Source organism: Struthio camelus, chromosome Z (assembly GCF_040807025.1).
Source record: "Struthio camelus isolate bStrCam1 chromosome Z, bStrCam1.hap1, whole genome shotgun sequence".
NCBI classification, from domain to species: Eukaryota; Metazoa; Chordata; class Aves; order Struthioniformes; family Struthionidae; genus Struthio; species Struthio camelus.
Window position 1 is genome coordinate 37010326 of NC_090982.1, and position 13109 is coordinate 37023434.

Below are 13109 nucleotides of genomic sequence, written 5' to 3' on the forward strand. Positions count from 1 at the left end.
GCCCAGAGGCTGTTGGATACATAGTCCCTAGGCTAAAGGACAAAACAAACAGACAGGAGTTTCTGTGGCCAGTATCACCAGGTAATCGTCTCTTCATAACTGACCCTGAAGTTGCTGTACTCCCTGTGGATAACTGACAAAGAGAATCCAAGCAGGAAACCCTTAGGCCACTGAAATGCATTACAAAGCTACTGTAGATTTCCAGGGGTCTGGAGAGAGCCATTGAGAATCATTCTGATCTTTTCAGAAATCCGCTACAGCTTCTGCCTTATTCAGCGCTTCTCCTTGAGTGATGTCTGCCTCCCTCAAGACCCCTCTCATCAACCTTGTCTCCCCCAATACCCCTCTCCCTCTGCTTGTGTCAAGCACACGGAAAGGAGAGATGCAGAGAGCCGCCCCGTGGAGGACTGGTCATTGCTAACCACTACTGTTTAACAGGGCTGGGAACCAGGTTGCAGGGAAAGTCCTGCTTGTATAACGCACCCTCATTTTTTCTTGGATGAAGCTAAGGTTTCAGCCTATCCAGTTTAATCTTTGGGACAGGAGATCAGGCTCCTTAAGCTCCTCTGGGAGCCAAAATGTTTTCTGTCATGTAGAGCTCTGAGAAAGTAATCCCAAACAAAATATGGAATCAGATTTTAAATTAAATGCCAATGATCAACTCCATTTAGATCTTTAGTTTATCTGTCTTTTCTACAAAGATACACATAATAAATGAGCCTAATGCACAGACAAGAGGCATAAAACACCTATGGCATTTGAAGTGTTCATATTCATCTAAGGTTATCTAAGGACATGTTCAAATACACAGATGGACGAATAACTAGAATACCTTATTAGGCCAGAACTTACTGTTCAAAAATTATCCCTTAAGTCATTTCATAGCCGTTAAATCACTACTGTAGTATATGTAAAAGCATAAAGGTGAGCAAAACAAATTTGAGGAAGTTGAAGCATGTGAAGCAGCATGTAACCACTTTTTGAACGTGCACAGCTGTGTAAGCATGCAGCAGTGTGAACTTTTATGGAGTTTCTTTGACATTTTTGTTGCTTCATCCCCAAATGCCACGTACAAACACAGGTTCAAGACTTGAAGGCTGTTAGCACTCTCTGCAGCTGGTTCTGTAACTGTATCTTGTAGCAATACCTATTGCTACAATACAATATATAAATAGTTAACTGTACTCCTGTATTTTTTCATAAGAGGTGCACTGGAAGTCAGTAGAAGCAGGAAACACAAGATATGAGTCACAAAGCTACTCTCTTTGAAAAGAAAGCAATCACCATAGTGAAGATCTATACAACTCTTCTCCATGGTGCAAATTTAAAATGGCTCCAGAAATTAAATGAGTGGTTGTTACACAGTCCTTCTATTGATTTCAATATTGCTTCGGGGCTACTACTTACCCAAAGTACCCAGTACAAACATCAGCTTGGCACACTTAGAAGAATATGCCACATCCTGCTTGCTTTATGCACAGAGGTGAATTCAGTGAGATTGCTTCTGTGCATAAAGGCAGGAAAGATTTACTCCCAAGTTCCTTATTTCCCTGGCAAACTATCATTATAAAACAAGCTGCCAGTTCTGCAAGCATTTAAGCACTGCATTCAGTTGAGCTGCTTATATAAGCAAGAACATGTATTTGCTTAAACACTGGCCAGATCACATTCTAAGTAATATGCACGATAGCTGGAATTTTCATATAAAGTCATGCTTTAAGGAAGCAAGACACTCCTTACTAAACATCTCGCACTCCTGCAGCAGTAATGGTATGAGCGAGGGCTGCACACCCACGGCTTATAAACCAGTATTTCCATACAACTCCTTTCTACTTCCTTGTCGTGCGACTGCTGGCTCATGACAGGGCAACGAGAAGCTCTGGCCTTTCTGGTTTTAATGGATCCCACAAATCCACAAGCATTTACATGTTGTATACACGGCTGTCTGGCCCAGAATATGCTGCAGTTAACTCTTCTTGAAGTTCAGTAGGAGAAAAACCTATCAACCTTTCAGAAAGAACTACTGGAGAAGCTTCCACAATTTTTTGCCAAATAGGGCAGATAATTTCCCATCATTAACCATTAGAAAGAGCAGCTCTGTTCCGAATATTTGTTTCTGAAGGACAGCATGTCCGTCACAGAATGCAAAATAGGCCTTCTTATTCTTGCACAGCAACATCGTATGTCACATGCTTCACATGTTAGCATCAGTCCCTGTCTATTGAGATAGAGGGGGCATTTTGTTCCCAGTTCATGAGTAAATGACAAAAATATTGGAGGAAGAAGACTAAAACAGATAGCGGCCAACAGAAAGAAAAGACAAAGATAAAAGACATTTTTCTGTATCTGGCCTAAGACTGCTTTGTAGACTGCTCAAAGACTTTCACTGTACCCAAGTCAAAGACTGCTGTGGGCCACCATAAAATAGGCAAGCAGACTCTGCACTTAAAGACTTGAGAAGACACCCCCTCTCAACCTTGGCATAGCTGTTAAATTAACCTCACACAAGTGGAGTGCTTCCACTGATTCAAGTGGGATCGAGTTCCCACACATTGAACTTGGTGGAGATATCAGCAGTCCCTGCAAATGATTTCAGCTTTTTTTTTTTTTCCTCCAGGAGAAGGATATTCAGAACCCATTTGCTGGATAAGGGTTAAATAATCCAGGTTAATGCAACATTAACAGCTAGCACTTGGCAACATCCGTGAAAACGGCTCTAGCACAGACTTCCTGATGGGCATGTGTAGGAGAAGTCAAATGCGCAATGTTCACCTGTAAAATATTAAGGAAAAAAGGTCTAATGGCTCACACAGTTCTCAATTACCTGGTAGGAAGACTTCCTGCCTATAGAGATCAACAGTCTATTATTATAGAGGGCTGTACTCCCACTGAACTAAGTGCAGTACAATTTCTGCTTTTGTATTAGCTCTCTCCTTTTCTCCTAATCATCTAGTGGGGGATGATGGAGGTACAATAGGGTACGTAGGGCAGCATTTTCCACTCCAGCTGACTTCAGTGGGAGTCATGATCCATGGTTGGTTTTGTTTGTTTGTTTGACATCCCGCCTATGTTTTTCCTGCTTAAATGTCATTGTCTTAGCCCCACTTAACAGCCTGTGAAACCATCCTACTATTACCTTTCCTTCTGGAAACAAGTGATTGCTTGGAGGATAGCCACATTGTGAAAGTATGCTATTGTACACCATCCAAAAATCTGGCTCATTCTGCTGTGTTTCCTTATGTATATGGATGCTTACTTGGAGGTAATTACTACTTAGCTACTCTTAATTTGTTTATAATTTCACATTCAAAAGTTTATAAAATATTCTCTTTCTTGATCTGTTTTAATAAATATTTTTGTTAACTTTTTGCCTCTCTGTTCAGTAACCTTTAGCAATTTCCAAATACAAACTAGTAATTCATAAAATAACAAAATTCTTCTTGATTCCTTTCCTCTTACTAAAACTTAGAGAGTCACATTACTTCCACAAAGGAAGTTTTCCTAGTTATTTTTCTAGGATTCAACAGGATTTTAATTTCAAAACCATGCCAGATGTTACAAGTAGTTCAGTTCAGATGCTTTCATGCTTTTTCTGCTCTGTGCAATTTCAGTTTTCCCTGTTTATTTTCCTTCTTTGACATGGAGCAGAGGAAGTTACACTTAGGATAAATCATTGGGAGGTCAATTGACTTAGCTTCTGTGATGATTTGAGTTACTGTATATTTGAACAACTGACTTGAAATAGTTATTTCATTTGTTAGAAAATTGAGTTTTAAATAAATGAAACTGTACAAAAACACAATGATGAAATTTGCAGTAAGCTTTACTAGATCTCTTCATCACAGAAACAAGGTATTGTGTGCGTCTATGTTTTTTTAACTCCTTTCTTCCCTGGCATATTTGGAGTCCTCTACCCTAAAACCATGATGGACTCTGCGTGCCAGCATTTTCATCTTTCTTCTCCATTTTAAATACTTGCCATTTCAAATATTAAGTGAAAAATGGTTAAAAAATTGTGAAAGAAACCTCTATATTCATCTTAAAGCAGAAATGGAAACTACAAATCTGTTATAGAGGAGCAGGGAAGGGTGTCAAACTGCATGCTGTCATGTGTGATTCATTATTTCATGTAACTGGTATATCATAACATGTATGTCACCTGACAAAGGCAGGTACTGTACCATTTATAAGTCCACCCCAGGTCTTTGGTCCTTGGAATCATAAATCCCCTAAATGTTTTTTTTTAATGCAGCAGCTAAAGCAAAACTGTAATGACGAGCACACACGCCATAGGTCTGCCTGCCTGAAGCTTTTCTCCATGGCTTCTTCTCTAAATACACATTAGAAACTCTGCAAAATGAACCTCACTAGTCCTACAGTTTTCTTTCCCCCTCCCCCCCCCCCATTTTTTTTTCAAGGTATAGTATTAGTCCCACATTAAATTGCCATGCTTCATTGCAGCTTATACACTTATAATCTGGACTACATCTGAGGTTCTTATATGATCCTCCTCATCATAGTATCTTGAGTTTTACAATTCACTTACAGGGGAAATTCTCTTGCTTCCTTCTCCATAAGGAATCAAGATACACAAGGAAGTCTCCCTAAGTCATTGCAGATGAGTATTTATTTATTCAAGTCCCTGAATGCAATTGAAATAAAGCAATGACTTAGGCAAAATTATACAGGAAATTTGGTACAAAACAGATAACTGAAGCTTAATCTTTCTGCTCAAAGGAGCTACTTTCCTGGCCATGTTGCAGTGTTAATTATGACTGCACTTAAACATAACCAAGTGCAAAACAAATACTTCTTTTGCTTTTATTATTTCTCTGCTCAATTTTATTTTCTATATCTCTTTAGACCACATATATTCATTCTGCATTCTACCTTTAGTTGCTCTGCAGACTAGAATTAAACAATGCAAAACTGACACTTGCTTATAGTGGAAAATTGTTTGAATAACCATTTGGAATATCAACATTTTTCCTTCACTAGTGCAAAAGCTGTCCTTAATATCCTTTTATTTCCTTTGCTCTTCCATCTATGAATTTTAATGCCCTCATCCTCATTCATATGCTCATTTGTTTTGCATTGCATTTATTGCTGTGACAGGAACCAAGCCCCCGGCCCCTTCCCTCCCCCTGCCCCAGCTTGTACTGGACAACTCGGCAGGTTTCAGCAAGATCACTTGTCTGCTTGAATTTCCGCAATCAACATCAATGTTCAGAGAAAATTTATTGAGGAAATCACACGCATAATTAAATGCTAGTGTCCAAAAAAATCTGGCACATTCTTAACATTAAAGGGAAACTCCTTCAGGAACTACTTCCAGCTGGGTAAGAATTCTAAGTACTATGCTGTTACAGAGGAGATCTCCTCCCTGCTGTTCCACTGTACCATGTTGGCCAAATTGCTGGAGAAAGCTTACAATATACGTAGCCTTTGAAATCCTATCCAAAGGAATTACAGCCTGATGGCCATACTCTTGGTGTTGTGACATAACTAGACATAGCTAACTATGTGGAAAGGGCAAGCCCATCCCCTCTCCTTAGAAACACTCATACTTCATGGGCTGAGTTTGTGCTGACTCTCCAAAAATCCCACAGGGAACTGACTTCAGGCTGTACCTCTGCAACAGTTGGGAAGAAATCTGAAGCAGAGGGTAGCAGCCTTTCCAAAGAGAAAATGTATGAATGGACAGATAAAGATCTCAACAGAAACATCAGTGTTGCTTCATCTGCAGGTGGAGAACAAATGGAACAAAGGTTTTCATCTTAAATACACACCTAGAACGGGAAAGAAGTGTTGCAATGACCTTTTGATTTTTTTCCTTTACAGACTGCCTGGAAAAGGTACAGAGTATTGTACGGGTTGCAGTCTGCTCTTTTTCACTGCCACAGCTCTCCTGCACAGAGCGCAGAATGACAAAATACTTCATGCTCAGCTAGGGAGATGTCTTTCATCTGCAAAGGGTAGTCCAGGGCCAGGTGTATCAACCTTTGCATAAAGCCACTGACCTCAGAGGAAAGGGCTGCCACTGCTGCACTCACAGGTGAAACAGGAGAACTTCTCTCACTTTAATGGTCTAGCATGGAGGGTGCTGTTTTCCCTCCCAGCTTCTACAGACCGTAGTTTCACTGGCTGTTTATTTAATACTGACTAATCCTGGAATCAAGCGATAGCTTTACCAGTAGGGGAGATGGAAAGCTGAAGCACATACTGTGTGAGAAAAAGGAAAGCATAATATGAAAAGCAAATGCTTTTACTCCTCTTTCAGATGCGATCTAGATTATTAAAACGCTAACTAAAAGATTTGGTAAGAAAAAGAGCAAATTATTTAAACTTACTGCTGTTTAACAAAGTACTTAAAGACATGTCCTTCCTCTCTTTTCTTCTCTCCAGATTCATTCTTTCTAAAAACAAATGTACCGAAAACTGAACTTTAAAAAAGTGAATGAAGCTTTCGTAAAAACACATTGATGAAGTCTTATACCAGAATTAGAGAGAACTGGGCATCTACAGATTTACATAGCCCATTTAAACAACATATCTTATACCTGCAAAGATCGCTGAATTTCTACTAGAGTTATCAAAACATCAGAACTTTGCAGCTGTAAAATAACAGCCTTAACGCTGAATTCATTTTGCGATTTGTGCTTAATTCCAAATACAGTTAAATATCAAAGACTTCACAGCCCACTAAACTCCAGAATTTAGGATAAACTGCATTTTCCATTGCAAGCAGTTTGGAAAAAGTTATCTAAGGCAGGGAAGTATTAGGACTCAGCTCTTCCTGTAAGTTGGTCAGCCTTTATTTTTAGTTTTCAATTGTCAGTATTTTTTTCCCTTTTGTAAAGGAAGTGTAAAGAACTGCCAGTACTTGAGGCTAAATTACTTTATTTACAGGTCCAGCATGACACAAACAGCACTGATGAAACTATACAGCATTCAGTCTAGTCCAGCACCTTCAGCTGGCACGACCTCTAATGTAAAGGAATAAAAGCTAAGACTACGTTACGTTTAGTTACTGGCTTGTTGATCTCACACTACCTGAAAAAACGCCCCTGAAAACTCAGCACCTTGGGGAAGGTACAAGCTACTTTTCCAGATTAAATTCTTAATGCTACTTCTACATCAACTCTTTGTGGGGTCACATTGTGGTGTAGGATAACAGTCCCTGTAAAAATAGCCACTAAACGCTTCCTTTACTGAAGTGCCTGGGAATAGTGCACAGCAAGGGATTCACTCAGCCACGCTAAATTAGAAAAGCCATCTTATTTCACTGGAAGACCATAAAGGCTTCCAACTCAAATCCTATACTTGCAAAATAAATCAATTCATAGATTAAGTCTGTCATCTGGCTGCTTTACAAACAGCAGACTATAGCAAACATACTAATATTGTGTTTGATCCCTATCCTGAGCTACTGCTCACAGAGAAAAAGGTAGGAAACCTCGTACTTTGAAAACGTCAAAGGAGAGGGAAAGGTGTTCAGAACAGAAACAAACCAATATTTAAACAGGAAATATTTCTAGGCTGTAATTAATGCTTTCATTAAAGCTACAGTGCACACAAAGCCAAGATTTCCTGAAGGAGAATGCCAGATCAGAAGACTCCAGCAACAGAGACCTCTGTGGTAAATGATGTTAAAAGCTGAAGCGCTTAGATATTTTATTAAGCGCAATCACTGAGGTGACATTTGTTCTACCAACCACTGCATAAAGCACGTGACTACCTTGTGCAGACCTACTGAAACTAACCTTTACACCAGCGAGCTTAGGTACTGCTAAATAACACTGCTGGTTTATCCATATAGGTGATGGAGGCCCCTCTGCGACTTTAGTAAATACCCAGCAGAATAGACCATACTGACCTCTTTGCTACAGTAGCTGAATTATAGCAGATCTGACGAAGCAGAGTTATCCCTTTTTAACAGAAGATTTCCTGCCTGACTGCATAAGATTCCTACAGGGTTTTATTTTTATAATATCTAGTTACAGATTAAGCTGCAATTTAAAGAGATACTACCTTTATGCCTTTTCTTATAAGGCTGATGATGCGTATTCTGGAAGGAAGGCACACAGAAGGAAGGCACTGCTCTAAAATTCTGCAGCTCCAGTAAACCTGAAGAAGTTTAACATGGTTGAATCATGCTATTATAAGCCTATCAAATCCCAGTTTCTCTTAAAGAGAATCAATCTTCTCCTCTCCTGTGTCATTAAGTGAAAGCCCCTGTAATGCTTTAGACAAAGTTTCAACTAACACTTCAAACTTTGAAGAAGGAATGTAACAAAACTTCCTTTCTTCCTTAAAAAAAAATTCAAGTATATACTAGGACAAAGCCAGTAGTCTCAAGAACAGACCCACTGTCATAATGAAACGAAAATGAAAATGTAAGCTGTGGGAGAGGATTAGATACTGGAACGTGAACCAACAGGTAAACAGGGACTCACAGGAGGAGGAATAACCACTACCACCAACTAAAGCATAGAGAAGCCTTCAATTACCAGTTGCTCATTAAGTAGGGTTGTGAGAGTCTTTCAAGGCTAGAAAGTTCAATTTGCAGAAAGTAAAGAACGGCTGGGCTAGACAGGGTAACTTTAAGATACTTTTAGGCTCAATTCCCTATCCCATGTCTGGAAACTCCCCAGACTCTCATATAAGATCACCCTGAAACAAAAGCAACTAATAGGTTTGTCAGTCTCTTACGTTAGCAGTCTTTTGTGTATCAGCTTGATTTTCCTCATCTCAGCACTTGAAAATTCAGTTAGTGTCTGCTGCGCAGGAATGCACAAGGACAGCAGGAACATGGAATGTTAATGCAGCAGAACCATAAACATACTGCACAGGAGAGTAAGGAGAATTTTATTCCTACGGCCATTAAATCCTATCAACTTCTCTGATCATGTCCTTCACTTTCAGCAGTTGTATACAATATTCAGGTGAGTCATGCCATATTTTTATTAAGAGTACTGAAGGTATAAGCAAAATGAAGCACAACAACACTTGTGGAATTCCGAGTCTGAGCCTGTAAGCTGCCTTTTCTGCACTAACTTCCTATTCATGTGTTAATTCATATTAAAAATGAAAGTCCAAAACACATGACAGCAGTACAAGAACAAAATAGTCATGTGAAAATAGTTTCTCTACTCGCAGTTTCCTCATATCGTGCAGAAGACTGCCATCTGCTGCTGACACCACTGTTTTTAAGTATATATTTTGCATGCATGGTAATGGGCAATACATCACTACTGAAAAGCTGAAAACCTACTAAGACTTACAGTTCTATGATACCAATCTGAAAAATAAAGTCACTAGTACACTAGTATTCCCGTAGCCTAAAGCAAGGATCTGTGAGAGACGAATTCCCCCCTAACTCCAGCATGCCGTGGGATCTATACCTTAATGGCTGTATAATATGTCATTCCTGCCCAGCCCTAGCTTAATCGTTTCTGCTTCAGAATTAGTCACTTTGCTTGAGCTGATGCTCCGTTTTGTTTTCCCTTTACAAATGCAACTACCATCTATTCTCTCTCCCTTGCCCCCCCTTACCATGCTCCTTAAGGAAAAGGCAACAAAAGTTAAGGTTGCAAAGGGATGGGAAACCAGAAGCAAGACACAGCTTGTCCTCAGGGAAGGAAAAGACGCAGAGGCCTAGAACAGCGCATCCATGATGGACCAAGACGTGTTCTCTGGTAGAGCCACCAGATTACAACAAACGAGTAAGAACTACACTCATTTCATTCTACCCCCAATTATTCACCTGATGCCTTTGAGCCACAGTGGAGGGAATATCAGTGGAACACCTGAACCCATCATAAGCTGAAGGAGGGATTACTGACAACGTATTCTCTGCTGGCTACCCTGCCTGTGGCGGGCAGAGGTGGCAGTTTTAAGAAAAGGAGTACTTGCCCCGTTGCCACTTGGTATGAGGGGAAAAAACTGGATGCAGGCACTACTTTTCTGTTCTAACCAGCAAGTGAAGCCAAGTCAGAAGCTACAGGGAGATGCAATATTGGCACCTTGAAGGCTTATTAAAAATAAACAGTGTCACTGGGATCCGAAAGAGGGCTGGGAGGTAGCACTTTGCTACCTTACTTTTGTGTGGTATTACATTTATTTAGATCTCAGTATGGTTCCTGTTACTGATTTCACACAGAGAAGACTCTATACTCACTGTAGTTATATCTGGTTCCAATTCAAATTAAAGTGAACAAATCCATATGATTAATTCAGTGAGAAAGAAAAGATTCTCTATTAAAAAAATGCAAGCAATAAGGGCTTACCAGGGCTGCACCAGAAATTCCCTCTACACAAGTCAGATCACTTGAGACTACATAAGTTTCAAAAGCAATCATCCTCTTTGATAAATGCCTCAGGAAGCCACTCTGTAATCACAAGATAAATCAAAAGCCTTAAATCCATAAACCATATGATCTAAACCAACATTCTTAGCTTAGGTTATGGCTGAATTCTCTTGTTCCACTGCCATTCAGATACGCATATGTTCTCCAGGAGAAGGAAAACACTACACACTTTCCCATCTGCAAAATCTGAATAATTTATTCAGATTAACCTTAAAGAACTCTTTAAAACATCACAGTATATTAGTGTACAGTTCAGAAATCATGCTTTTGCTACAAAGCATAAATTTAATGGTAAACCACAAGATGTTTTGTCATTATTTCAAAGCAGCATATCATTGATGACAAACCTGCAAACATATATTGTCAGGACTAAGAACTGCATTTAGTTTTGTGAAACCACTGAATTGCCACGGAGCAATCTGTATGAGAACTGTCATAATTGACAACGTCCATTGTTGGCGGAAGTAACACAGTTCAGAAGTATATTTTTAGGAAAACAGTATGTGTCTTAAGTTTCTATGGAAATATTAATATCTTCCAGACAAGAGAAGTATCCTGCAGAACTGCATGATGGTATCATAATGCACAGAAAAGGTGTTTTGGTTTTCATCTCTGTTTTCCTGTTAACAGTATTTACTATTTTCCAAATTTAGTTTTTAAGACAGGTATCTGCTACTGGTTTTCAGAGATCTCATTACAGGATATTAACCTTTGGGGGAGAAGGGCATATTTTCCTCAGGACTGATGCTTTTTTGTTGGTTTATCAAAGTAAGGAGTGTTGTCTTGTAGCAGATCTTTCCTCGGTACAAGCACTGTAACAGGAGAAAAAAAACTGTAAGAGTTATATTTTCTGGAAAACATTATTTAAAATGATAAAGTTGTTTTTACATTTGCAAACAACAGATCAGGTTACTAAAATGAGAGTCTGGTAAGCTGACAAGCAGCATAACGATAACTATCTAAGACAAAACTGTATTAACGTTTACCTTCTGTTTGTCAGAATATCTCCTTCAGCTTTTTTCCCTTTAAAAGCCCTGAAAATATTTTAATGACATTAAGAATCCATAAAAAGGGCAAAGCGCTGCAGTATCTTTTAGCAAGAGAGAGAACGACAATTTTAACACTGCTGACAATCCTGAATCACATTATGTTTACTTAAACAGTTTCAAAAATGAGCATTACATTTGACCTATCCCCTCCCCCCCCAGCTGATTTAAGGTCCATAACATTTATCTAGTTACACCTGTTTCAAAGGCCAGCAGAAAATGAAAGAATCAAATGAAAGTCGTCACCACTAACTCTTCAAAGAACAGCAGCATGTTGGGGTTTGCCTAATTATGCGCCATTTTAAACCGCTCCTGGCTCAAAGTTCTGGCCATCTGGCTCTTCAGATATTGGCTTGGCCTTTCTGCACGCAGGGAAGGAGCTGTGTCATGTCACATTTGCTCAAGTAGCTGCAACTAAAGCACAAAGGGCTGAAAGCATAATGCTATACTTCGACTAGGTCAGATACTAAAGGTACAGTAAACCTGTAAAACATTGTGCGCGTGCATGCCTGTGTGCGTAACACGGAGTAACGTTCCGTCCAAAGTACGCTGTTTCCCTATATATCCTGAGAAAGAAAACTGATTTCCTCAAGGATATGTTTCTTTTGCATCTGTGGATTGATACTGATGCATTTAGTAAGTTTCTAAGACCTTTACATAAAAATTCAATTGCATCTCTCTTAAAGACAAACACAGACGAGTAAATTAGGACAAATCATGTTGATATATACAGCTACAACACGTGCATGAACGAAATAAAAAAAGAAACAAAAAAGATTTAGATTTAAACTAATCAAAAACAAAACAAAAGCTCCAAATAGATAAAGACTGAAAGAAGAGTATTTTTTACCTTCCTTTTCAAAGCTAAGTTTTGAACGTACAGTCAACAGAGCAAATCAAAATCATCAGCACATACTGCATGCGTGGTGTATCACTAAAATGTAAGCTTTACTTTTATCAGCTTAATTTGAAATTGAAGTAGAATCAATAGAACCAAGACATTCGTATGCTAGTGAATAATGTGACTCAGACTGAAACATTTCGCAAAACAATTTTCAGAAAGGTTGTCCAATACGACCAACAAGCTTGTAACTCAAAATGTCTTCTCTTTAGTAAGCAATACCCTCCCTAATTTAATTTAAAAGATTTATCACTGAATCCAAACATGACTATACTCTGCTTTGTCTCAGATTCTTATTAATAAAAGAGTAACATTGCCCTATGCACTGCATCCAAAGTCATGACAGCACCGAATAATCTCATTTCATTAGACAAAGTATGTTCACCTTATGAGTATTCTTCACTATCCAAACCTAGTTCTGGCTTTTGTTTTCAGAATATATACGAAATAGGTATTTTAGAGATGTAAGTTTGCAAAAAACCCCACCAGGTAGCTAAATTACATATTGTCAGCTATAATACAAAAAGCTAAGCATGAGAAGATTCTGACAGTAACTCGCCTAGGGAAACAAGCTACAGCAGTAGGTTCCTGAAAGTTCTTACCCAGCTTCTCCTTCCTCTCTCTTCTTTCATGCAACATAACAATTAATTCTTTTTGTTTGCTTGTTTGTTTGTTTTTGCTCAGGATGAAATAAGGGCACTACACTATGTTAAATACAGCCCAAATATAAATATTTTATAACACTGATTTTTTTCCAAGCAGGCCAATATACTTCCTATAATAGCAAACTGA

The 13109-nt window shown here is 38.9% G+C and overlaps 1 protein-coding gene across 11 annotated transcripts in view; it reads right to left on the reverse strand.

The window, feature by feature from the left end:
• The window catches only part of LOC138060847 (complex III assembly factor LYRM7-like), a 37943-nt gene that overhangs the window by 12247 nt on the left and 12587 nt on the right, over positions 1 to 13109 (reverse strand). For 5 of the 11 annotated variants that reach the window (XR_011137741.1, XR_011137742.1, XR_011137739.1 and 2 more), the window contains 2 exons: positions 11080 to 11182; positions 10290 to 10391 (listed from right to left, as the gene is read on the reverse strand). Coding sequence is in view for 5 of the 11 variants with exons in the window: in XM_068927321.1 (XP_068783422.1) it covers positions 11080 to 11182 (103 nt within the window). In the remaining 6 variants the exon portion in view is untranslated. Of the gene's footprint in view, positions 1 to 10289; positions 10392 to 10546; positions 11183 to 11356; positions 11405 to 11669; positions 11831 to 13109 lie in introns of those variants that run through there. The other 6 variants (XM_068927326.1, XM_068927323.1, XM_068927321.1 and 3 more) reach the window with 4 other exon arrangements.